Raw genomic sequence first — 26,588 nt, forward strand, 5'->3', positions numbered from 1 at the left:
TCGGTTGCACGTACATATTTAGTAAGATCCTACAAAAACAGTTTTATGAATGAGACCCTTGCCCGTTGCAAGGTGCCAGTGCAGGGACTGGTCAGTGATGCATGTTGTGTGTTTTACATGTCGTATTACAGGTAGAAAATATAATAAAATGATCAAATAAATGTGCAATAAACATCTTCTCTAACGCACCGTTCTGTTCTTTTTTCTGTCAGTATATTAATAAATGTTTCTTGTGGATTTCTGCAAATGTTTTTAATTTATCTTTGCATAAGATCTGTGCTGACAAAATATAAACATAAGCAACATTGGTAAAGTCAGTGTTTATGTCTAATGCATATATTCCACAAGTGATCTCTTATCAATTATTGCACATTTAAATGATTTCAGGAGCCTATTTTTATATACTTTGCTAACTGCATGAGACTTTTGAGTCAAAAGACAACATGAAAACCTTTATTGCATACCTGAGTGCCTCAACATGGTTAATGAATGATGAATAAATAACACTACAGAAGTGCATCAAAAGCTAAAAACGAACTACATGAGTATTTATAAGCCAGATCAGGTTTTTCCATAGCACTACAGAATGGTCTTGTTTTTTTAACAGTGGTTTGTTTTTGGGCACCAAAGAGTCTGTGTTTAAGTCAAGATCAAGCAGTATGTGATGGATGTTTCTCTTGGTTCAATGGCTCTGAAGTGACTCACACTCCAGTAATGCTTAACTGAGCCATTTGTTAATCAGTTGCAAACTTGAACTAACCAAACTAAGTCATTTATTACCATCAAATAAAAAAGGCGTTTGGAGTTGGTGCCGCGGTGGACAAGTGATATGATCGGTAGGCGGGTGCACACCACGTATCACCTCAACAAGCCTAACATATACGTTTAACTGTGGCATGAGTGTTATTGTTAATGTGCTGACTAATTCTGCCTGTTTATTCTTTAAAAATGTGTCAATAAAGTAGAGCTGATGCGGATCTGGTTTTCAAGTGCCATCCAAAGATATGTCCTGAAGACTTCGTCAACGTTGAACGAGCCAAGAATATAGGTTTGATTACGTTTCTGCTTTAGTTGGGCTTCAACAAAGACAAGACTTCTCTGGAGATTCCTCTGCTAGGTGGGATGTTATTAAAAATAATAAATTAGAATTGATTCAATAAATGAAGTAAATGTACAAGCTATATGCTGTGAATGATTGAAATCTAGATGGCTTTAATGCAACATCATTATTATTATTATTATCGTTATTATGATAGTATCAGACAAATGAAAAAAAAAAACACTAACTCTTTCTTAACAGGTAGTGCTCAAGCTTTTTCTTGATAAAACCAGTAACTGTATATTGGCACCTAATGTATTATTGTTCCCTGAACTCTTTGTAAGTCGCTTTGGATAAAAGAGTCTGATAAATGACTAAATGTAAATGTTATCATTACTCCTCGCGCTGTGACGACACACCAATCCAATGTGTGTCGTAAAAGCGCTTTAACTGCGCGTGCACGAGCACGTCTGAGCCTCCGCCCAATCCGGCAGGATGATCCCGATCCTACTGTGGGAGAGGACGGACTCATGCATACTCATCACGTAAAGGCACGTTCTCCTATCAGGCGTATGTGATTGGCTGACAGGTGGGCGGGCACCGGGCTGCTGACTAATCGGTAAATGATATCGAGGAGAAGCCTCGGTTAACGGACGTTAGTTAGATTACGTAACAGCGAACCGAACGAAGGTTTCTAAGCAACGTCAAAACGTCCTCTTTAATATTCACGAGGTCCTCCGTGGCAATAGTAGGAGTCGTGTTCTCGAGCAGCAGCACAATCATGAAGCGGGATGGAGGCGACCGGCGGCTCTTCTGTGTAGTTGTCTCGTGCTGGTTTACGTCATTACCCGACTATTAGTTCTTTCCCTCATTTACACGCTATTGCTATGACAGGAGACGCGTTCGTGTGGATTAAAGCGCGTGTTTTTGTGTCTGAGGAGCGGGATCAATGACGGACACGCGCAGTCTCGTCGGTACCCGTGAGTATGTGTGACACCACACAGCCACATTGCGCTTTCGACCGCGATCTGTGCTTTTATGAATCGCTTTAATGCGAAACTTGTCACCGTGTTCACGAGAGCTCGATGCATTATTAACGAAGGGGCTCGTATCACGTGGTGTGACTCGAACGCGTCGTCGTTACATGAACGATGAGACGCTGATTCATTATTCATGAGGAGTTTGTGTTGATCACGTGACGTGCTGAGGCGAAACCGTTCTTGTCATTTGTGTTCGTTAAAGCATAATAACAACATGACGACGATGTGTTCCTGACATCCCTAAGAAACATTTCAATGTAAAACAATGCTGATTTATTTCGTGTCATCAATTACAGAATTATCTCAATATTACGGTGGTCACGTGACCTGTATGAAACGACAGGTCTTCCGGGCCTAACAGAGGATGATCGAAAAAAATCTGTCCATCTGCTGCAAATCTTTGATTTGATGAAGGGATTTTAATGTCATGTGACCCATCTCCACTATTCCTCTAGGCAACACTTATGATTAGAGGATCATAAATCATTTGTCGTTTTAAATACCGTGCCGTGTTCGTTATACCGGTGGATTATCGTACAGTGGTATTAGATATTGTTACATCGCTGATGTGTATTTGTGTCCATCTGTTGTGTAGTGTGAGCAGTGCTATGATCCTGTAGCTTTAAGTAGACTCGAGATCGCGTCACCGTGCACTATGTTACGTCATCAGTCAGGTGTGTCGTCACGATGACGCGTGCCTTCAACACACACACACACGCACACACACACACAAAACAAACTGTAGTAAAACATTTTTTTATCGATTTATACCATGAGCTAAACGATTTAAAAGGTATGTTTATTTTAACTTTAATAATATTAATCATCTTGTTTTAATAATAAAAAATAATTAATGATACGTTTTCAAATAACTATTAATTTGTACATGTTGTATGGTGAAAGAAAAACATGCTAAACATTAACTCATGGAGCACTAAGTCGCGTGCTACTATGTGTAAATGACCTCTGAAAGTTTTCGAGACAGATTCAAATCCGGTAAAGTGAGTCACTTGATGAAACTGGACACGTTGTTTGGCACGTTCATGTCTTCACTTGTGTGTCTGCATGTCAACTCATTTTTTTGCAGTTGATTCTGTCATGTTTTGGGGCGAAGTGTCCCTGTAACGCCTTTTCTCGCCCCGTTTGCACAGAGATCTATATGAAGCTCTTGAAGACGATGGCCAGCGAACCGCTCGAGGGTTTTCACGAGGTGAACCTGGCGTCACCCACCACCCCGGACCTTCATGGTGTCACAGACCCCGGCCCGCCGAAACACAACGCCCCGCCCAGCAGCCTGTACCGCACACACTCGCTGAGCTCCGGGCACTGCGTCCAGAACGCACTCTGGGCCGATCAGCTGCCCACCCAGCCCGTTTACTCCACCCCCCGACACCTCGGCGCTGAAGAGACGCACGATGACAGGTGAGATGTGCTGTTAGTTCCCCTCCTTGAATCTGATTGGACGAAGGCACTGATGTAGAACTAGAACCGGACCGGGAGCCTTTATGCTTTAGTCTGGTCCTGGTTAATGTCCGTGAATGTTTATTGTTGGGTGGAGGAATGGTTTGTGATGGGATTGTGTCATTTGCATCACATGTGACTTGAATCCATGTTCACAGTGGAGCGGATCAGGGGGACGCGGTGGAGCCGTCGGCATACGCTGAAGATCATCTGAACGTCAGTGCTGACAGTCTGAGTCGTCTCAGAAGTCCATCCGTCATGGAGGTGAAGGGCTGCGAGAAGCTGAAGGAGGAACTGGCCAAAGCACAACGGGTGAGACATCAGCGACTCTCACCACAGATAGAATCTATTACTGGAATGATCAGGAATCCTCACGGATGTAGATGATGTGTTTTATTAAAGAGAACAACACGACTCTGTTTGGTAAATATCTAAGTTTGAGTTATTTCATATCTCCGTCTTTCACTCTGAATACTTAGATTAGCCTAACAAACATAAACACCAAACTAATCGTGACCTAAACTAAAACTAACTGTCTTTTGTGACTGGCGTGTGGAGGAGATTTGCTCTGAGTTGAGGGAGGGGAGACATGTTTGTTTTCTCACTTAAATCCCATCAATCAGGCCTGTGAGGATTAACTGTGATTCTTATGCTCAGTTTTTCAATGAATTAAATGCCACCACATCTGAAAGCTAGAGGGCGCTCTTGTGCAGAAACTCCAAATATGGGCCGCAGAAGAAGACACCTGTGCATTTACACACCTGTGCTGCGTTTGAGATGACATACTGTGACAGTACGTACTGATGTTGAAGAAGTACCTATCGGCCTTTATAACAGTATGTTCATTATAGTATGAGTAATGTGTATACATTTCCGCCATGTTTTATGGTCATGTGACCCGTATGCTCTTTGACCTTTGATTAATTAACAACAACCAACACGTGAGCGTTGATAAAAACATCATTTTTTAACGAGAAATTCATTTATTGGCATTTACATTAAAAACAGACGTCCGCCTTCAAGTTTTCTGCTACTTTTATTTGATTTACCTTTGAAAATTTGACCGTTGCTCAGCTCTCATGGCATCATGGGAAATAAAGTGTCCATCCATCGTATCTCGGCAGACCATCTGGGTATTTTTACAGTTTTTTGCATACTGAGCTTTCAGACATACTGTACAGGACTCATTTTCGCCTACTATATTGAAGTGTTGTCAAGTATTCTGTTCCAATACCAGGCAAATTCCACCAATTTCGGCATCAAAGCAAAACACAAGTTCGTGCTAATTGAAACACAATTTTATTATTAAAGCTCATTGTTAATATAAATGTATAAAAAGCAATGTCAGGTGCATTGTTGCTGAACACTGGTGATGCTGATGAACATCCTCCTCAGTCTGCTGCTTTAGAAGACCAACAGAAGAAACTTCAGTAAGCCAACTGAGTCAAAGAACATGCATATGCAATATTAACACATTTCATGCATTTATACAAGATTAACTGGCATTAAGGTAATAATAATTGCAACAGATAGATTTTTCTTTAGTTTAATCTTGTCTTTTTAAACCTTATGGAGTTATCGATCCAGCACACATTTCTAGTCAAACATATATTGTTTTCTACCACATAGATTTCAGAAAGGCCAATTTAAAATTGGTATGTAAACCCCATAATGTCTCATTTATTTCCCCGTTACAGTTATAAAAGCATTCAATAAGGACACTTGACTGGATTAACATGTTTGTTTTAATGTAACCTTTAACTTAACATATAATACAACATTCAAAACACAAACACAAACAGAAGTTGTTCCTATAAATCTGGATGTTTCCTTCTTTCCTTATTTGCATGATAATAAAGTAGATTAATATCGATGATGTTTGACGAGTGTTGCTTTTTCAAATGCACGTTATGAACGACGTAGTGATTATAGATGGAGCACAACTTCCTGCCGTAGTTGACACAAGAGCTGTGCAGGAAACACAAAAGGGATTTCAGAAGGTATAATTCATGTGAATCATGATATCTATCGTCACAGCCCGATCATAGATGTCATGTGTGTGTGTCTCAGAGTCAAGACCTACATTAACCCGCTCTGACCTTACCGTCCTCCTCACGTGATTGGTCACGTCACATGTCAGTCAGATGATGTTGTGCTGTGACGACTCCTGTTTAGTTTCACTGAAGACTGTGAGAGGAATGCTCCGCTCAGGGTTTGTTGTACCAGGATGGAGGTGTTTGTTGTTTTAGGCTGTTGGTGTTGAACATGAGTTTTGTGTGAATCGGGTGTTTGTGCTCACATTCAGTGTGTCAGCGTGAAGACACGAGAATCAAATGATGACACTGGTTTGATTTGAAGAGATTAACCCACACCTTCATTCATTCATTCATTCATGTTTTTGTTTTTATTGTTGTGTGTTTGACGTCATTGCGTGTGTGTTGGTGAAGGAGCTTAAGTTAAAAGACGAGGAGTGTGAGAGACTCTCTAAAGTGAGAGATCAGCTGGGACAAGAGCTTGAAGAACTCACTGCTAGTCTCTTTCAGGTTTGTCTTCACACACACACACACAAGCATCGCATATTAAACATTTATGTTTTCTTCAGTGTTCTCATAAAATGAATAGATCTGATGATTTCTGAAGTTGTCTGGTAGATTGACACAATGTTTAATGTGAGACTATGTAATCTAGTTATTTTAAGATGATTGTGCATTGATGTTGTGTTGTTCCTAACAAGATCACAACTAAAACAGATCTTTAATCACTAAGTGTATATTCTAGAAGAATCAACAAGACACAAGTAGTCCGTGTGTACGGTGTGTGTGACAGAAATGAATGTGTGTGTTTGTGTGTTTCATCAGATGATGACCTCACGTCTCATTCATCTCATACTTGTGCTCTCTCATGTTTGTTAGTAAACGTCTTTTTCTAGCAGTGCTTTCCTGTGGTCTGATCTGGACCGATCTGATCTTGCATGTGACCTCCTGGGATCTGATCTCTTCTGGTGTGGAGTTGTGATCTCATGCTGTGTGATGATGTGATGATGTTTCTCCTCAGGAGGCTCATAAGATGGTTCACGAGGCAAACGTCAAGCAGAGCACTGCAGAGAAACAGCTGAAGGAGGCGCTGGGGAAGGTGAGGTCACATCATCGTCACATGACAATAATCAGAAACTTGATCATGATATCAGAGACATCACAGAGTTTTTGTCAGATTGATCACGTGACGTGAGATGTCTTTCATCGGCTGTAGATCGACGTTCTTCAAGCTGAGGTGGCGGCTCTCAAGACTCTGGTTCTGTCCTCGTCTCCCACCTCGCCCTGTAAAGAGATGCCCCCCGGACCCTTTAAGAAAGGTCACGCTCGTAACAAGAGCACCAGCAGCGCTATGATGGGCAGTCAGCAGGAGACGGGCGTCCCGCAGCATCTTCTACAGCAGGAGGTGCCTCTCTCTCTCTTCTATACACCTCACACATGTGTGCCAGAAGCCTATACGACATGTTTGTGTGTTTGTTAGGTGGACTCCTCGCTCTTCATGGAGTTCAGAACGTGGAAAGAAGAGCCCACTTTGGAGAAAAGCTGCTGTTTTCTGGAGCGGATCTACAGAGAAGATATTTATCCATGTTTGAACTTCTCCAAGAGCGAGGTACAGTGAGAGAACTGCCTTTCTACATCCTTAAAAAACCCATCGCCCGACAGTCTTATTCCATCTTAAATATGTGTCAAAACACCTCACATTAGGCTGTTTACAGAGGGTATACGCTGTAGTAGGTCTAAACTTAAAAGAAATCGCTATAGAAACTCTTTTATTGCCACTGCTGTAAGGCAATGTTGTTGTTTTATGTTTACAAACTCTACGCTATATCAAAAAATTGCACTTTGGGATTATAGTCAATATTGAACCTTGAAACATGAACTTGTTTCCTTCGCAGTACTCATCTGACATCTTTTGTTGGTGTTTTCCTTCTACGTATAATGAAAAATGTTGTTGGAAATTGTTCATGTTTTGTAATTAATCTGCTTTTTGAATTTTATTTTGGTTCAAATGTCGCCTGTAGTTGTTCCTGTTCAGGTTATTGAGCGCTTGACTCCGCTGCTGGATTATTGTTGCTTAAACGTGTCTATCAATCAACCTGAAGAATGATGACTCAAACATCTCCATTAACACTTGATATTTAGCACACACACATTTTTAGTTTTTCAGTTTTATTCCACATCTGTTTATCTTATTATCTGTTATTATTATTATTATTATCTTAAACCTGTGTACATTATGATTGAGCGAGATCTCTTAATCTTGAGATGTTGTGCCAATGAATACTCTGATGATGGGTAAAAGAACACAATGAGGTCTCGGTGAACATCATCACAACATCATGTGTCATTGTCATACAGTGACAAGTCTTTCTAAACGAGAGATCGATTCCAGTGACTGTTTCAGTAGTATTGTGTGTTTGTGTGTGTTTTGTGTAGCTGGGCTCGGCCATTCTGTCAGCGGTGGAGCAGAACACACTGAGCGTTGAGCCGGTGGGATTTCAGCCTCTGCCGGTGGTCAAAGCGTCTGCAGTGGAGTGCGGAGGACCCAAGTGAGTCGCTGCTGCATGCACACGTGTTTATTATTGCCTCACCCCTCTTCCACATAGCCCTCACGTCTAATCCTGTCTGTCTGTCTGTAAACATCGCTTATATATAGGATTATTATATGAATATCGTCTGCTGGATTTGTGTCTTTTCACAGCATATGTTGTGTGTGTGATGATGTAAAGTCTTGTGTGTTGTAGGAAATGTGCTCTTTGTGGCCAGAGCAAAAGCTGTAAACACCGGATCAAGTTCAGTGACTCCAGTAACTATTATTACGTCTCTCCGTTCTGTCGATACCGGGTGAGCACAACAATAATGTGTAGACACAGTAGATACACTTCAGGAGTTATTGAGTTATATAGACACTAGTGATCGACCGATATTGGTTTTTTGATACAGATACAGATTATTTGCATGTTTATGTGCCCTATACCCGATATGCAGAACAGATATTTATTTACTGTTATACTTCTGTTTTTGACACAACTGAACAAACTATTTTATTTAGAACAATCACTCCCCAAAACATTTGCATCTATACAGCAATAAATATGGGGGATCAGAAAGAGTGAAAATAAAGTGTACTGTTACAAAAGTGTGTTCAAAAATAAATCATTCTAATCAATAAAAAATATATAAAGAGGGGTCTGAAACACAAACGCAAACACTGCAGCAAACTCATTGGTAGTGACCGAGGACTCACATACACACACAGAGCTCATTGAGAAAGAGCGTCAGCTCGCATCAGACAGGTCAGGAAGAGAGAAGACGCTGAAGCGCTGTTTATCTTCTAGTTAATCGATCACAGATACAGTCACGATCACGGATGGATAAAAACATGACAAAATGTGACGCCGAATAAGTAAATGCATAGTTTGGGAAACACTGATGGAATAATACATTGTCATGAAAGTAACAAACAAAACAGCATATAAATCATTGCATATCTCAACTGTTACGTTAATAATATTTTTGTCAGTCTTATTAAACACCTGTGGACAAAGCACTGTTTATATCTGCAATTATACGTTACATTAAAACTGTGCTCGCTTGTGGGGATAATACATAATTAATTCTACAGGGCTGTATTTATTTAAATGTTTATTAGTGAAATTATGGTTATATAGTCGAGTATAATTTAGGGGTTTTAAACAAGTTAATCTTGTTTAAAAGTATTCCCAACATGAATTAATTCATGACTGTTTCATTTAATTCATATAAAGTTATGTCTTTATTACAGAGGAATTGATAGCTTAGGCAATGTGACTGTGAGTTTGTCTTTATTAGAATAGCTGCATAAACTACATATCAGACATTAAATGTAACATCTCATCTGTGATTTAATTGCTCTCATGTTAAATATAAATGTATTAATAGAGCAAGAGAGTATACACAACATGTGCACGCTGTCATTTCTGTCGCATCCTCAGAGGCTCTGATGCAGTGAAGGTCCTGCACGCAATTCTCTAAACGGCCACAAGATGGCGAAATTTATCGGTTAATCTGATAATAGAAAACAGATCCCTGATGATGGGAAATTGATCAAATATTGGGAAAACAATGTATCGGTCGATCTCTAATACACACACCCTTCAACCAGCACTGCCGTATACATACTTGAATGAAAGACACAGATAATAATGAAATGACACGTGATGCTGCATACGTGTGATGCTTTTCATCTCTGTTGGCTGTAGATCACTTCTGTCTGTAACTTCTTCACCTACATTAGATATATTGTTCAAGGACTGGTGAAACAGCAGGATGGTAAGAGAACAGCTAGTTCATACCTTTCTTTCTGTCTTATATATTTAATACTACAGACATTCATTGAGTTAGACCCAAACCTACTTTCCCCATGTTTTATTCCCCCTCAAGTCATCCTAACTGAATATGACATTCTTTTTGTATCACGTATCATTTAACTTCAAGTGCAGACAGCGGGTCGACTTTGACCCCAGCATTTACATGAGATTGTTTCTCTCAGCAACAACATTGTAAACAATATAAACATAATGATCATATACAGACTAAAGTTTCTCTTTATAGCATAATGTGCGATATGCTTCACTAAAAGGCTTTCATTCGATCTCCTTGAGCTTATTCATAAATGGTTTAAAAATCTAAATTATAAAAACGTCTCAAAAATACTCAACTTATTTTTAACCTCTATTACAAAAAGTTTTTTTTTTTTTAAAGTTCACTTTTGTACATCATATTACTGAAAAAGGATTATATTATAATATATTATATTATACCGTTTCTTTTGTAATGCAATTAGGCTATGTTGCAAAAACACTGGCTCATTTTTACTTCACAGCATTCTGTTATATTTAACATTAAGGCTCTTTACATTTGCACTGAACAAGCCTGAACAATTTGCCTTTATTTATTTATTTATTCATATGATATTTCATATTATCTTATATTTAGCGTAAGCTGGTGGGCTGTAGCATAACTTGCATTCTTGAATTACATCAAGTGTCTTTACGGGATCTTCACGGTATGTGTGTGAACGCACGCACAGTTTCCAGAAAATCACTGGCAGTGTGAAAAGACAACATCTAATGATCCCTGAACAAATTCCTGGACACATTTTCTGTGTATTTTTAGAGGATTGCTATATAAAAGAGCTATATTCCGTTAGGATGCCTTGAGAGTCAGTGAAACATGGGGAAATGTATGTTCTTGCCTTAAATATCACTTTAAACTCATATTTATACAGTTCATCATTCTAACACAACATACACACAATATCTTTAATACATTCTCCTCTTGTATAAATGTATGTGCTTTTTATCATGTCGATCTACATGAGATGATAATTGTCGTCTTGTTGTGGTTTCAATCTGTAACACGTGTGAGATGTGTTGTGTTTTATCAAGCAGAGCAGATGTTCTGGGAAGTCATACAGCTTCGCAAGGAGATGTCCAACGCCAAGCTGGGTTACTTCAGAGATGAGCTGTAAATCCAGAAAATCCACTCGATAGACTGAAGATCATCTCCAGAACATCAACTCAATACACTGAAGATCATCTCCAGAACATCCACTCTATACACTGAAGATCATCTCCAGAACATCCACTCAATACACTGAAGATCATCTCCAGAACATCCACTCGATACACTGAAGATCATCTCCAGAACATCAACTCAATACACTGAAGATCATCTCCAGAACATCCACTCTATACACTGAAGATCATCTCCAGAACATCCACTCTATACACTGAAGATCATCTCCATAACATCCACTCTATACACTGAAGATCATCTCCAGAACATCCACTCGATACACTGAAGATCATCTCCAGAACATCCACTCGATACACTGAAGATCTTCTCCAGAACATCCACTCGATACACTGAAGATCATCTCCAGAACATCCACTCGATACACTGAAGATCATCTCCAGAACATCCACTCGATACACTGAAGATCATCTCCAGAACATCCACTCTATACACTGAAGATCATCTCCAGAACATCCACTCTATACACTGAAGATCATCTCAAGAACATCCACTCGATAGACTGAAGATCATCTCCAGAACATCCACTCTATACACTGAAGATCATCTCCAGAACATCCACTCGATACACTGAAGATCATCTCCAGAACATCCACTCGATACACTGAAGATCATCTCCAGAACATCCACTCTATACACTGAAGATCATCTCCAGAACATCCACTCTATACACTGAAGATCATCTCCAGAACATCCACTCGATACACTGAAGATCATCTCCAGAACATCCACTCGATACACTGAAGATCATCTCCAGAACATCCACTCGATACACTGAAGATCATCTCCAGAACATCCACTCTATACACTGAAGATCATCTCCAGAACATCCACTCAATACACTGAAGATCATCTCCAGAACATCCACTCTATACACTGAAGATCATCTCCAGAACATCCACTCGATACACTGAAGATCATCTCCAGAACATCCACTCTATACACTGAAGATCATCTCCAGAACATCCACTCTATACACTGAAGATCATCTCCAGAACATCCACTCGATACACTGAAGATCATCTCCAGAACATCCACTCTATACACTGAAGATCATCTCCAGAACATCCACTCGATACACTGAAGATCATCTCCAGAACATCCACTCGATACACTGAAGATCATCTCCAGAACATCCACTCGATACACCGAAGATCATCTCCAGAACATCCACTCTATACACCGAAGATCATCTCCAGAACATCCACTCGATACACTGAAGATCATCTCCAGAACATCCACTCGATACACTGAAGATCATCTCCAGAACATCCACTCCATACACTGAAGATCATCTCCAGAACATCCACTCCATACACTGAAGATCATCTCCAGAACATCCACTCGATACACTGAAGATCATCTCCAGAACATCCACTCGATACACTGAAGATCATCTCCAGAACATCCACTCGATACACTGAAGATCATCTCCAGAACATCCACTCGATACACTGAAGATCATCTCCAGAACATCCACTCGATACACTGAAGATCATCTCCAGAACATCCACTCGATACACCGAAGATCATCTCCAGAACATCCACTCGATACACTGAAGATCATCTCCAGAACATCCACTCGATACACTGAAGATCATCTCCAGAACATCCACTCGATACACTGAAGATCATCTCCAGAACATCCACTCGATACACTGAAGATCATCTCCAGAACATCCACTCTATACACTGAAGATCATCTCCAGAACATCCACTCTATACACTGAAGATCATCTCCTGAACATCCACTCTATACACCGAATCCTTTCTGATGTCTGAAGAAATTGAGAAATTAATCTTTGAAACTCTTTTAGTTTGAACTCTTGTAGCGTGTTGTGTTGTTGTGTTTGTATATCTAGAAAGTTCTGTGTGTGTGTTCATGAATCTCATCCGATGTATAAACTCTGTTTTAATTTGAGTGCCTTTCTGAAATAAAAATGTTCTTCACCTGAAGATGACGATGACACCGTCTGCAGCGTTGCTCTCTTCTGTTACAGAATGACTTTAAACCGCACAGATGTTGTGCGTCACATCCATAAGATGCTCAGTTTCTTCGTCATTACAACAGAACAGAAAACAACACAAACTGTTGCTGTCAGAATGTCTTTATGAAATCAAACTCCACTCCATTTACTTTATTAGCTCACATTCATTTCGTGTTGTATCAGACACCTCCTGTTATCCATGATTTCATGTGTTCACAGTAGAAGACACAAGCCCCCCCAACACTTTATCATTCATCCTGATGTGGAGGTGGATTGTGTGTTGTGCTTCAGCCGGACTTTTAATGTTCTCACAGCAATGACCAAAGCAAGTTCACACACAGACACTGAAGCATGTTCTTCACATGAACACTGTCCTTCAGTCTCACGTGTCCTGCACGTGTAATGATCTCTAGGTCACATGATGGAAACTGGAGGCGTCAGAGGACAGCTTACACAAATCAATTAAATTAATAAATCAAGTCATTTACTCACCTTGGAGTTGTTCCAAAACTATGGCTCATGTCTTTGTTCCGTTGAACACAGAAGATATTTGGAAGAATGCTTATAAGCAGACAGATTTGATACAGAGTAAGAACATCTTGAGGGTGAGTGATGACACAGGTTTTAACTGTACCTTTAACGTTTCTCAATTCATTGTAAAGAGATTTTGATTATGATATGAATGTTGATCGAGAGAGCAGACACACACACACAGATCAGCAGTGACATGTGTGTGAGAGTTTTGTGAAGCAGAAGAAACACACCCACACCTGACAGATGTCTCGCAGGTGAGTTTATGACCCATCAAGGACACAGGATGACATCACACACACACACAGGTGCAGTGTTTGCTGGGCTGTGGGTGGATTATGTCTCCAGGGTCATTGATCAAAGTTCACATCACTCCTGACGTCTGGGCGACGGCCATTTTCATTCAAGCAGACTCAGAATATATGTGTGTGTCTGTGTATTGTCCATGACTATCAGACAGTGTTAGTGCTCCTCACTGAAGATCTGGTGGGATTTCTCTATGTGTGTGTGTGTGAGGATTTCTCCAGATGAACTCCAGTCGAGGCCACAGGTACACATCTCCGTCTCTTCGTCATGATTCACGTCTCTGCTCGTTTGAGTTCTTGTGCTGAAGTGATTTCTGTCAGTCTGTCTCTCCACACAAACTCTTTTAATCATGTGAACTTGAGTCCAGTTCAAGTATATTTCAAGTATGCTTCATCTAGCCTGCGTACTGGCATCAGTGTACTTGTGTTGGTTTAGTACTTTAAATAGGCTAAAAAACATTGGAGTTAATGAACGTGTAAGAAGTGTAAACCTTGAGTCCACCAGCAGCCCGAATGTTCACTTCCTTGTTCTAGTGTAGTAGATGACTGTGTACTCATACCTGAAACACTTCTCCTTTTGTGAGGGACATTAGGAAGTGAATTGAGATTGAACATCAACACAAATGTTCAGTGAGATCTGTTATACTGGATATAATATCATGTTTATACGATATATTTTATAATCTGATTATTGAATATGTTTCTGCTTTGTGTGAGATGATACTTGTGTTTAAATGTCCTTTAGATCAGGGGTCTACATGTTATATCATCACGATGAATCCTTTGACAGCCCTTATTTGTACTGTAACAATTTAATGACATCTTTACCAACAATACTTCATTACATTCCCCAATGAGTGAGTACAGTAACGGAGAGGCTTCATGTGGGGCTTTTGATCCACATCTGGTGTTGTGTCAGATTTTGACTCCCCGCCAGATTACGACTTCCTTCATTGATACTGCTGAGGGATAAATGTATTTTAACCCCACCCTGTGTAGTGTTTCGGGAATACTGCTCAGGTTTCTGATTTGCGTTTATATCAACATTGAATGATAAAGCATCACTAGCACATGTAGCACATCTTTACTCTTTAGCATCGCACAACACAACACTGTGGACTTATCTGCTTGATTCCTGCATTCTGACCAATGAGAACACAGGCGTGTAACATATAACAGGGGACTGGCCTATGACCCACATAAGACTAGACCCCACACCTCATGTTAGGGGGATTGTGGGAGTCTTCCTTTGGCGGCACCTTCAAATCTGCTTCATTTGGCAGATCCCTCTTCTCAAGTGCGACTGGAAAACGTTCGTGCTGACCTGTTGCTTGTATATATTTAATAAAGAAACATGTTATAATGTCAATAAGTATTTTATTTTGATGATAACAAACAGGCCGTCAACTTTGAGATATTAGAATATTGCGTGTGTGCGCCGGCGCAATCGCTTGAGCTGAGATTTATAACGGCAGAAACAACTTCAGGATGATTTACGGTCAAACAGAATTGAGCCGCACACTTGAACTGAAGACACAACATTGTGCTTTTGCAAAGTAAAGAGAACTTACTGGAACTAACTGCGACTCACAAACTCAACTGGGTTTAGTTTCCCTTTCATTTGTTCATCTGTTTTGTGAAATATTCTGCGTATTTATTTATTTTAGACTATGATTTTATGAAAAACAATATATATATTTTTTCATAAATTACATACGCCTATTTTCCTTAAACCATCAACCTATTTTTCAAGTCTGGACCCGTGGTTTGAAATCGAAGACACTGGGAAGTGTTTTCTGACACTGAGTCATGCACGTCACATTATTTATTGAAGGGAATTTGTTGTGTTGGAGACTTCAGCGAGAGATATTTGTGTTGTTGGACAAAGTTTGATGAAGTGCTCCGAGGAGACGCAGATGAATGGATGAAGTACTGTTGACGGATGACTAAATTTTATGCTTTAATATGCCTGTTTCCATCACCTTAAAGCAGATTTTAAACTAAGACAAACTCAAGAGAATACCTGCATCTACACCAAGGGGCAACCTTGTGTTCTCTCTCTGAAGCCGACACGGAAGTGACTTTAATTGCAATTTGAGGACTTGCCGCTACAGGCTGACTCCAAAAGAGAGCACAATCTCATTGAGCTCCATGTTAAAATGGTCAACTTTACAGCAGAAAAAAATCACGTTAACAGCCTGCTACCAAAAATGATTTTGGTCTAGATATATTTTACCCTTCATGACAACTTTCAGGAGGGTGAATTATTTTATCAAACACCCATTTAACTTATACTAACTCATTATTGAAACCTACTTTAGGTTTCATTTTTGCTCTTCACAAACCTACGGGTGACGTCATGGACACTATGTCGATATTCTATACAGTCTATGTTTTCTAAACATCTGGGGGTGGTTTCACATTAGCACTTTTGGTGCGCAACCAAAGTGTTTACATTTATGTGAACTCCAGCATGCTTCGCTGCTAATACGACCACAGTCCTACCAAATCGCAGTAGCGAACCGCTAATGATGACGTATTCTGAGAGCATTTGCAGAGCATTCAAAGGTGAAAGGGCCGCTATGTACTGCAGCTTCGAAACTAACGGTTCAAAAACATAAAGTGACGCAAGAAAGTTATGCATTTTGCCGCCATCTCCTACAAGCGACAGGGTAAACAGCTACAGCCTTGTTGACGCAAAGGAACTGCGGTTCCGGCCCAAAAATTATCATATGAACGCAGTCCAGCAGAAGCATGCGGGAGCAATTTAAGTGGGGTTCAGACCAGACAATCCAACTAAATGTGAAACCCACCTAAATAGTTAGATAGAAAACCCCTCAGAAATTCCATCCCTGAGCTCCACCACCTCAGACTAAGCACTGAGGAACAGGAACTGTGATGAGAAGAACTCACTAGAAGCATAAGCACTTGAACATTTCTGACATTTTGGACCGCAGTTTGGAAAGTCCTTCTTTACATTATATGAATAGCGAGACATGTTTGTGTTTATCTGTGTGTGTGCAGTATATATATATATAGAGAGAGAGAGTTAACTCTTGTGTAGTTGTGTGACACATGCATGTTGATTTCAGCAGTGAATGAGTTTGAGGAGATCTGCTGAAGACTTCATGGATGTTCTGGGAGAAAGAGAAGCTCTGCAGCAGTTCTTTAATGGTAAGACACAGACACTAATATCACATCATAAAGAGTGTCAATCATTTACATGTAACTCTTGTGAATGTACGTAGTTCTGTAAGGGTGATGAGGAATCAGTGAGAAGTTGAAGATCTTGTGTTCATATCTGTTATTCTTCTCAAATAAGAGAATGTGGAGTGTGTTCTTTATGATGACTGAACTCTGACTGTAATCTACACACACACACACACACACACACACATGGTTTACCATCAACAGTTCAAGGTCTCAGAGCTGTAAAAGAGAACAAAACACTTCACTGCTCATGAAATCTAAACAGTTCATTCACATGACAGGTCAAACCTTTCCGCTCACACCTTTCACAATAACAGTGAAGTCATGGAATCTGTGGAAGGCGTGAAATGTAATTTTGGGAATTATGTTGTGGGTAAAGACGATCCCAAATACATGAAAACATCTGGAGTGAGTGAGCAGACATGTGTCTTCAGGTGTTACACACGTCTCTTCTGATCTCAGGAACATTTCTAGAGAATCAAAGATTTGAAAACAGCCTTCAGTAACTGTTCATTGTTACATTTACTTTTCAAACGTTACTATTTACTTACGTGTTGTTGTTGATCAGGTGAGGATGCGAGCGGTGTGTTGGACACCAGTTTTCTGGAGCAGTACCTGAGCAATGAAAGCGACTCCACGTGGTGAGTTCACACTTCTCAGTTGACAGAAATCCCTTGAATGTCATGTGATGTCATGAAGTGTTTTGTTTTACAGCATGTTACCTGAATCCCCGCCGGACTCGTGCTCAGAGCGCAGTTCTCCTCCTCAGATACCAGGTGAGATCTCTCATCCGCACACATGACGTCTGCGGTGTCTGACCGGTGCTGAGAGCCTTTGTCACGTCCACAGGTTCAGGATGGACGAGAGCCGCGTCGCTTCACGTGGGCTGTGATTCGCTGTCTCAGTATGTGAACACGTCTGAGTCGTGCCGTGACTCACCCGCTCTCTACTCTCTTCAGCATCCTCCCTGCACACAGATGACATCTGATCCAGTCAAACAACACCAACGGCCCGGGTAAGAGATGTGTGAGCGGTCAAATGCACACATGTCATGGACAATAAGATTCGTTCAGCATGTTGACTTGATTTAACAGACATATAGCACATGAAAATAGGAAGAGAAGACGCTCAGAACTTCTGGATGAGAACACAGAGACGTGCAGGAGGAGCGACTCGCTTTGGACCCCGCCCACATTCTGTTAGTATGACATCACATACACTCAAAATACTGAATTAACCTTTTTATCTCAACAGGTTCCATATAACTGGATTACGTGAATTTAAGTAATATGATCTATTTCAGTAAACTTAAGATATCAAGTTAATGCAATTCTGTCTAATTGAATCAGATTAAGAGACTTGTTATTTGTTTTGTATCATTATTCTATAGGTATGTATATTTAGCATAAAGCAGCCACATTGTTTCTATTTGGTTATGTAATAAAAAAACACCATTACAATTTTAAATTGATGCATTTTTAACATAAATATCTACATTTCTCTTCAATAAGAAGTTTAAAATATAGATAAATGTACCCGCCCACGACCTAACCAAAAGCAACACTTTTCTGAACAATGGCAACCACAAAACTCAAAATATAACAAACTCTTCAAAACCTTAAAGAGAAATGCACAATAAACACTAACAAGTGATCTTTTTACAAAAACATGCATAAAATAACACTTATTTAATAAAATAACTCTCAAAATGCAGTTATACGGAAAGCATGCTGGGAAATATAAGTCCTCTGCCCAATTGTTACTGTTTTATGTTAACACGACACAACTCCTTTATGTGTCCAATCAAAAATCATGTGGTGACCAAATTTCCTAAAGTTGTGTTGATTGAACTCAAGTAAGTGTAGTAAAGTGGACAAGTAGCAAAAGACAGCAGTGCGTGTTTGTCTGCCAACTGACACACTTCTAAAACTTCTGCCATCATTTATTCCTGCCCATGTGGTATGTGAAACTCCGAAGCAGATATATTGAGAAATGTCTTGGTGGTTTTGTGTTCACTCAATCTTCTTGTGTGTTCTGAAGAAGAAAGAACTTCAAAAGACAGGAAGTAAACGACCACGTTGACTTTCTTCACCAAACCACATGAGGATGATGGTGTGTTTGTGTGTGTTAAGGTGGAGATCGGGGAGCATGTGAAGCATTCTCGCCTGACAGTGACGGCGGTGGACATCACATGCTGTCGTGGGACAGATATCAGCTCGGCCGATGGTCACGTCTCTTCAGCGCCCGGCTTGAGGCTCTGTAAGCGACCGCCGACACATTTCCACCGCAGCTCTCCTCCAGCATACGGCTCAAGATGAAACTCATGCGAGCGTGTGTGTGGTTTGTGTAGATCTCCTCCAGGTTATCATGTGGACGCTGATAAAGGCTTCAGTTACTCCACAGCCGATGAAGCTTTCGTCTGTCAGAAGAAGAATCATTTCCAGGTCACCGTTCACATCGGAATGCTCGGAGATCCCTCGTACGTGGAGACCCCGGCCGGACCCTTGCCCGTAGAGAGCTTCCACGTGAAGGTGTTCGGGGTAAAGGTACAGACTGCACAAATCATCTCATAGTTAAACTACACTACATCGACTCTCTTGAGTCAACTTTGACCTTTGTGTTCTCTTCAGCTGGAAGCACTCAATCACTTCATCACTATCGAGCAGTCTCAGTCGGACCGCAGTAAGAAACCGTTCCTGCCGATCAAGTGAGTTTCGTCGTCGATTCTATCTGCTTCTTCTTCTCCAGCGTTTAACACTTACGTGAGGTCAATAAAGCAGACGCTTGATGAGGTAGCATTGTGTGATCGGACAGCAGAATGTTGTTGGTTTCAGAGTCCAGCTGCCCCGTGATAAAATCACTAAGGTAACGTTGAGCCGACTTCACTTCAGCGAGACCACGGCCAATAACATGAGGAAGAAAGGCAAACCCAACCCTGACCAGAGGTTTGTGTTCAATCCTTCCCTCTCGCTCACCTGACACATTAAGCACTTAAACACAGGAGCCGATCCGGGTGAAAATCATCCTTTTAATGACAGATGAAGTTGATGAAATGGACAGTGGACATGATCTATGAAGCTCCAGAGGATTCTCATAACTTGTGTTATTAACAGAATTGATCTTCATCATGACTGAACTAATCACAGCTGGGCTTTAAAGTGCTTACTTCAGGTTTTATTTATAGTTATAAAAGGGTCTGTTCTGGTTCTTGATTCTGACTGGCTGAGACGAGTTCTCAGCCGTTATTAAATACTCGCATTTATAACAGCTGACGGCAAAACATAGCCTGAATTTCACTTTATTTCCTTTACTTTATGAAACCTTGCTACACATTTGGAATAAGCGTTTTATGGAAACAATAATCCGTGTGAAGCAGTGTGTTACAGTGCAGTTTAATACAGCTGAGGGGGTTTAATGACTCCTGCCACAACACCCTCAACTGTTATCAAATGCACTGTAACACACTGCTTCTTGTGATGATATATATCACGACTCACACTAATTATACCTGTCTAGGCCGATTCTGAAATTCATTCTGTGTTTTCTGCACAGCTCTTGTGTCAACTACGGCTCTTTGATCAGTAGGAAGTTCTGCTCCATCAAAAATCACCACGAGCTTGAGTTGTTCATAACGAGCTTTTGAAAGAGCAACACTCGACAAACATCATTAAAAATCTACTTTACTATCATGAAAGTACCTGAGACCAATTAACTGTAATTCATTGTGAAACTAAGTTTAAAAATCACACGGTATATCGTCCAACTACCATTACAATCAGATTTTTGTTTTATCATTTCAGACTTCATGTTCATTTTTTTATTTTTTAAAGATTTGCCTTAAGTTTTTTTGTCAATTGAGTCAATTCTTATCTTGAAATAAGTTCAAGGTTATTTAAGTTTGTATATAATTGAATTTATATAATATATTATATGCGGGGATGTATTTTATTTGTTTTGTTGTTTTGTCAGATATTTCATGATGGTTGTTGGTCTGTACGCCACCGTGAGTGAAGAGAAAAGTTTCCTGCTGGTCGCTAATGTATCAGAAAGACTCATCGTCAGGGTAAGTGTTACTGAGCTCTTCCACAACACACAACTCAAGTATTCCAACGTGCTGTGTGATAACAGATATTATCACAAAGCAGAAGCCTTTGACATTTCAAGCTGGTGCGGGGCTGTCAATCATTAACGAACCCCCTGGAGCGCGTGTGAAGAAAAATCTCTCTTCATCTGAGATGTTGAAGTTTCTTCTCTTCGTTTGAAGGCGTCCAATCCCGGACAGTTTGAGAACGACACTGATGTTCTTTGGCAAAGAGGTCAAGCTCCAGAGACGGTGGTGTGTCATGGCAGGATCGGCATTAACACGGACAATCCCGACGAATCTTTGGTGGTCTGTGGGAACGCCAAGATAATGGGCAACATCATGCACCCATCAGACCGGAGAGCCAAAGAAAACATTCAGGAGGTCCAACAGTTACATACACGCACACACACTGAGAACTGATGTGAATGACCCGTCACATGTAATCCCACATTTTTTGATTATGTCGCAGGTGGACTCGACGGAGCAGTTGAGGAGAATTACACAGATGAGGATCGTGGAGTACGACTACAAACCAGAATTCGCCTCCAGGATGGGAATCGATCAGGTCCATGAAACAGGTACGAGACGCCGCACATGTCCGTGAGCACAGAACTCCCAGGTGAGATGAACTCCAACAGGTCCGTCTGCTCTCTCTCTCTCCATTCAGGAATCATCGCACAGGAGGTGAAGGAGCTGCTGCCGTCTGCGGTCAGAGAGATGGGTGACGTCACGTGTGTCAACGGAGAAACCATCCCTCACTTCCTCATGGTGGATAAAGTCAGTGTGTGCATTCACACGTTTCTCGCCGTCCGACCGTCTGTCTGTGAGTGAACCTGACGTTGTGTTCACAGGAGCAGATCTTCATGGAGAACGTGGGCGCCGTGAAGCAGTTGTGTAAGCTCACCGACAACCTGGAGACTCGCATTCAAGAGCTGGAGGTGTGGAACAGTCGTCTGGCCAAACTAAAGAGGCTCGGCAGCCTGCGCTCCAGTAACTCGTCCAACGCCAAAGCTTATGAAGCAGGGTCAGTACTCATCTCGCTAGTGTCTTGATTCTTGATAAATGTGTTCATGTTCTGAAGCTCTGAAACATCTGTGTGACAGAAAGAGCCAGGAGACACGTCCTGCGCAGAAGACCTCAACATCTACAGTACGTGCATCATCATCATCATCAGATGACACACACATGCAGACGTGTAGACATGAGTTATGTTTTGTGTTGCAGAGCGACTGCTGTGGGAGATATCAGGGGTGTCTTCAGCATCGAGTGTTTCAGGCCAGTATCATCATGCTGGTGACCACCATGGCTGTGTGGTGAGATCTCACTTTATCATCTCAGGTCACGTCAGGTCACGTCAGGAACATCTAGAACTCACCTGTTTCTGCCTCTTTATTCCCAGCGTCATCTCTATAACGGCTCTCTACATGCTGACGTTAGAAGAGGACGTGGACTTCAACAGCAGGTACACATCGTCATCTTCATCTCTTCTTCTCTGTGCTTGTCTCCTGAACGCTCGTGTGTTTGTGTTTGTCAGTCTGAACAGCAGTGAGGTCATGCCTCCGATCTCCACCACAGTAACGCAACTAACGACAGGTGATTCTTCATGCACTTCACCGCTGTTTAGTGTTGCTTCATCAGATCATGACGTGTTTTTACGTGCTGAACGTGTGTACAGCGTCGGCCACGTCTCCTCCCGCGCCCTGGCCTCCAGACATCGACTTCTCCGACGTCTTCTACTCAGATCAGATCTACTGCTGCCATTCCAATCTAACATCATCCACAGCGGCCAATCACAGAAGAGCTGAGAAAGGTCTGTTTCATGTCCGCTGTGATTCAAATACATCTCTGTTGTCATCTTGAAAAGTCATGTGATTGTCTTTCAGAGGAGTGGACGGAGAAACTGCCGGAGATACTGAAGAACTCCACAGACTGTAAGTCATCCATCCCCCTCCTGATGCTTTACAACATTTGCATCTCACTTTCATTCAGGTCTTCACAGACTGACAAACATTTGTCACGGAATGTTCATTCACATCGTGTCCTCTGGGCTTTATCACAGGAATCAGTCATAAATGTTATCCGGCTTTATCAGTAAAGTTAAAATGGGGTCAGATCAGACTGTGTGAGATTAAAACGGTTTAAAGGATGAGACAAACAAGTGATATAAGTGTATTTAAAGTCTACACTAAAACTCAAGAAAAATGCGTAAAGCATAGAACGACACGCCAAACCCTAAAACAATCTGATAGTCCAAGCAGGTTAAAAGTCCAAATTTGAAGTGTCCACCAGTGTACATAGAAATCCCAAAATGAGTTAAAGACTCTAATATACATCAAATGATAAGATATATAGAGCATTTAAACATCTGTGATCACAATATAGTGAAAGGTTTGAGGTGTGACATGTGCTTACATTCTCATGAAAGTAATGATGTTATATATAAAACATATTAATCAGTAACACAGAAATGATCATCATAACTCGCTCAAAGATTCATTTGAATATTTCCTGAAAGTCTCATCAGCGTAACACGTCCAGCTACTGTTTGAGCATCTGACAGCATGATGTGTTGTCATTTTAAAATGAAAATATTCTCAAAATGTACATCTGATGTTCTCATCCTCCAATTAAACAGTCACAAAGACCTGTTTATCCATTACCGTTCAATAGCCACGTTCTTCAACTAAATCAGAATGAAAATAGATGAAAATGGCCATCCTGCATCAGGAGTAACTAAACTCTGCACTTCAGCTCTCACGCGTCTGATACCTGTGAAGTAATAATGAGCTGTTTGTGGACAAGTCTCGGCATCCAAATGTGTGCTGAACAAAACAAAACAAAACTACAATCTGCGCGGCGGCATCTTAACATTAATCTATAATAAACACTGGACAAACCATTAAACACAAGTGTACAGCGACAGCACATAAAGATCAACCCTCACACATGCTGACGGACTGAAGAACTATCAGCCACAGCTCAACTGAAGAGAAAGATAGAACTGCTGCTGGCCTGCAGAGGGCCTTTCTTTAAGGGTTGATGCTGATGAAGTCCTGCGTGAGGACATTCATGTCCAGATTGTCCAGTAAAAATGTCAGAAATTTGTTTTTACGCCGTTTGGACAACAGCACTTCTCGTGACTCTTTAAACTATTATGTTGTCATTGTGGATTGGCTTTTACAGTGAAGTCATTCATGGTTTCAATTAATATAGACAATTAAAAAATTAATTTGATTTGATAAAAAAAAGATGTATTTATATTTTGACACTTTCTTTCGCTCAACACCAGGGTGTGCTTCAGCTCCTCCCCTTCGCAACGTGCCGATGTTGACATGCACACACAGATCTTTACATGAAGTTTGGGTTATTTTGCAGAAACACATCTGACAGAACCTTCTTTATATTTAAGTTCTTCTTTATATATAAAAGAAATGATCTTGGACATCTTGGAAACCCAAATATGTCTGACCTATATCTGTGTGATGCCTTTAGTTTACACAGATCCAAACTTCTGTCGCCATTGCCCGACTCCTTGTGTCATGTTTGATTTCTCTCCTCAATGCTGTGACGTTGTCTGAACTCCATCTGTGTGTTTGACAGGGAAAAACACAACCATCCGCTCCATCATCATCACTCAGAACCTACAGACCATCGATCAGCAGTACTGTGACACACACCAGTGTGGGTATGTGACGCTCTGTCATCAAACCATGATCATGATGAAGATGATGATGACGATCATGATGTCTGTGTTTGTGTTTGTAGGAAGGGAAAGTACAGTTACGTCATCCCCCTCAGTAAACACATCCCACCCAACATGCCCATCACCCTCCAGATCACGTGAGTCACGCACACACAGTTCATATGTCTAAACATGTCACATGCTTCAGGTTTTCAAGTGTAAATTAGAGTTTTTCACTGAGAGAACATCTCACCTCACCTCACCTCTCCATCCACAAGGAGGCGCTCTCAATGTCTTATTGAGCTCTCACATGTGTTCCTGTCATGTAATGTTGTGTGTGTGTGTGTGTGTGTGTGTGAGCAGCACAGATGAGCTGTTGGTGGTGTATTTGTGTTCATATGATGAGAGACAGCAGTGTTATTCTTTACTGGAGCACAACGGCCTGAAGTCCAACACGGCTCTCAACACACAGGTACATGATCCACATCACCTGACTGAGACACGCCCACCTCAGAGCGCTAGCCCCGCCCACAAAGTCACCGTTCACGTGTGTTATACGATATGAAGAAACATGTCCCTTTTTCTGTAGGGTTACGTTCATAAATGGACTCTGGCCACAGCCAATCATTACCGCTCTTCTTATCACTTCCGTGTCGCTGTCGCTGTGAGTCGTGTTTACATCTTTAAAATACAAACATTTCACATTGTGTGATTTTAATGAGCTTTGAGAAATGAAAACAGACACAAAAGAGTGATGATAAAGATGATGATGATGTGTTTGTCTCTCGCAGGGTTTGGCCAACTGTAGCACCGACCCAAACTACTCCGAGTTCTTATTCACAGACTATCAGATGAACTTCTTCCGGCGCTGTGACTGATAACACAAACACACACAACTGAGTGACATATGAACATTTGTTTGTGTTAATTCATATAGTTTCTTGTTATCCAAAAGAAAATCTTCTGTCAAATGTGAATCACACACATGAGAGACAGATGAGTGAGGTGTGTAGCGTTCCAGCAGTGCTTCAGCATAAATCATCTTTAACTCCACAGGAAGGAACTTTTATTCCTCTGATTTGTTTGTATTTGTGGATGCAGATGAGTTTGGAAGTTATGATGATGAACAGTACTCATGACACGTGCTTGATATCAATAATAAACGCTAACAATGAAGATGTCACACGGATGATGTTGAGATTCTAGAACTCACACCAAGAGGATTTTAAAGATTTGATTTGACTAGACTCTTGTACAAACAGTGTGTGTGTGTGCGTGTGTGCAAAACTCATATTGTTACGATGACTTATTCAGACACGCAAATAAAGTTTGTTATGTGGACAATGTGGTGAGAGATGAGGGACGCTGGTTTCATTCATGAACTCTGTTGGCCTCAGAAGTATTTACAGATTAAACCAGTTTATAAGAGAAAACACAGTCTGCCGTATTTGAACACTGATGCCAGTTTTCAACATTAAAACAACAGATGTTTTTTCAAGTAGATTAAAGTTGTTTGCCTACATCCCTGAGAGCACACGTACATCTGGAAGATATATTTTTGGGATAGTTTGCTCATCTGTAATGCATCTCTGAGACGACGCAGATGTCATATAGACGCCTAGAAGATGACCGTAGTGG

General features: G+C 40.9%; 2 protein-coding genes across 8 annotated transcripts; both read left to right on the forward strand.

Annotated features, from left to right (window-relative positions):
* Positions 1-976: 976 nt before the first annotated feature.
* On the forward strand, positions 977-13,119 carry rab3ip (RAB3A interacting protein (rabin3)). 5 transcript variants are annotated; one of them, XM_056748847.1, is made up of 11 exons: positions 977-1,117; positions 3,231-3,501; positions 3,699-3,852; positions 5,988-6,083; positions 6,595-6,672; positions 6,790-6,978; positions 7,054-7,182; positions 8,010-8,122; positions 8,318-8,417; positions 9,815-9,884; positions 11,003-13,119. In XM_056748847.1, exons 2-11 carry the CDS (start codon positions 3,239-3,241, stop codon positions 11,083-11,085), a joined length of 1,275 nt encoding a protein of 424 aa, XP_056604825.1. In that variant the 5' UTR covers positions 977-1,117; positions 3,231-3,238; the 3' UTR covers positions 11,086-13,119. The 5 variants fall into 5 exon arrangements, with proteins under 5 accessions (XP_056604825.1, XP_056604824.1, XP_056604822.1 ...); XM_056748846.1 differs by lacking the exon at positions 977-1,117 and adding an exon at positions 1,574-2,023; XM_056748844.1 differs by lacking the exon at positions 977-1,117 and adding an exon at positions 1,578-2,019.
* Positions 13,120-14,094: 975 nt separating this feature from the next.
* Positions 14,095-26,187, forward strand: LOC130421103 (myelin regulatory factor-like protein). Of its 3 annotated transcripts, none has more exons than XM_056748807.1 (26): positions 14,095-14,219; positions 17,067-17,148; positions 17,753-17,825; positions 17,899-17,960; positions 18,034-18,199; positions 18,279-18,382; positions 19,317-19,443; positions 19,535-19,730; positions 19,815-19,891; positions 20,019-20,129; positions 21,154-21,247; positions 21,449-21,649; positions 21,738-21,846; positions 21,936-22,045; positions 22,120-22,292; positions 22,372-22,417; positions 22,493-22,581; positions 22,668-22,730; positions 22,803-22,861; positions 22,944-23,078; positions 23,152-23,199; positions 24,869-24,953; positions 25,034-25,108; positions 25,314-25,422; positions 25,540-25,614; positions 25,742-26,187. In XM_056748807.1, the coding sequence occupies exons 2-26, from the start codon at positions 17,073-17,075 to the stop codon at positions 25,826-25,828; spliced, it is 2,550 nt and encodes an 849-aa protein (XP_056604785.1). In that variant the 5' UTR covers positions 14,095-14,219; positions 17,067-17,072; the 3' UTR covers positions 25,829-26,187. The 3 variants fall into 3 exon arrangements, with proteins under 3 accessions (XP_056604785.1, XP_056604787.1, XP_056604786.1); XM_056748808.1 differs by having other exon boundaries at positions 14,104-14,219; positions 17,070-17,148; XM_056748809.1 differs by lacking the exon at positions 20,019-20,129.
* Positions 26,188-26,588: the final 401 nt, after the last annotated feature.

This window comes from Triplophysa dalaica, chromosome 5 (genome assembly GCF_015846415.1).
Source record: "Triplophysa dalaica isolate WHDGS20190420 chromosome 5, ASM1584641v1, whole genome shotgun sequence".
NCBI classification, from domain to species: Eukaryota; Metazoa; Chordata; class Actinopteri; order Cypriniformes; family Nemacheilidae; genus Triplophysa; species Triplophysa dalaica.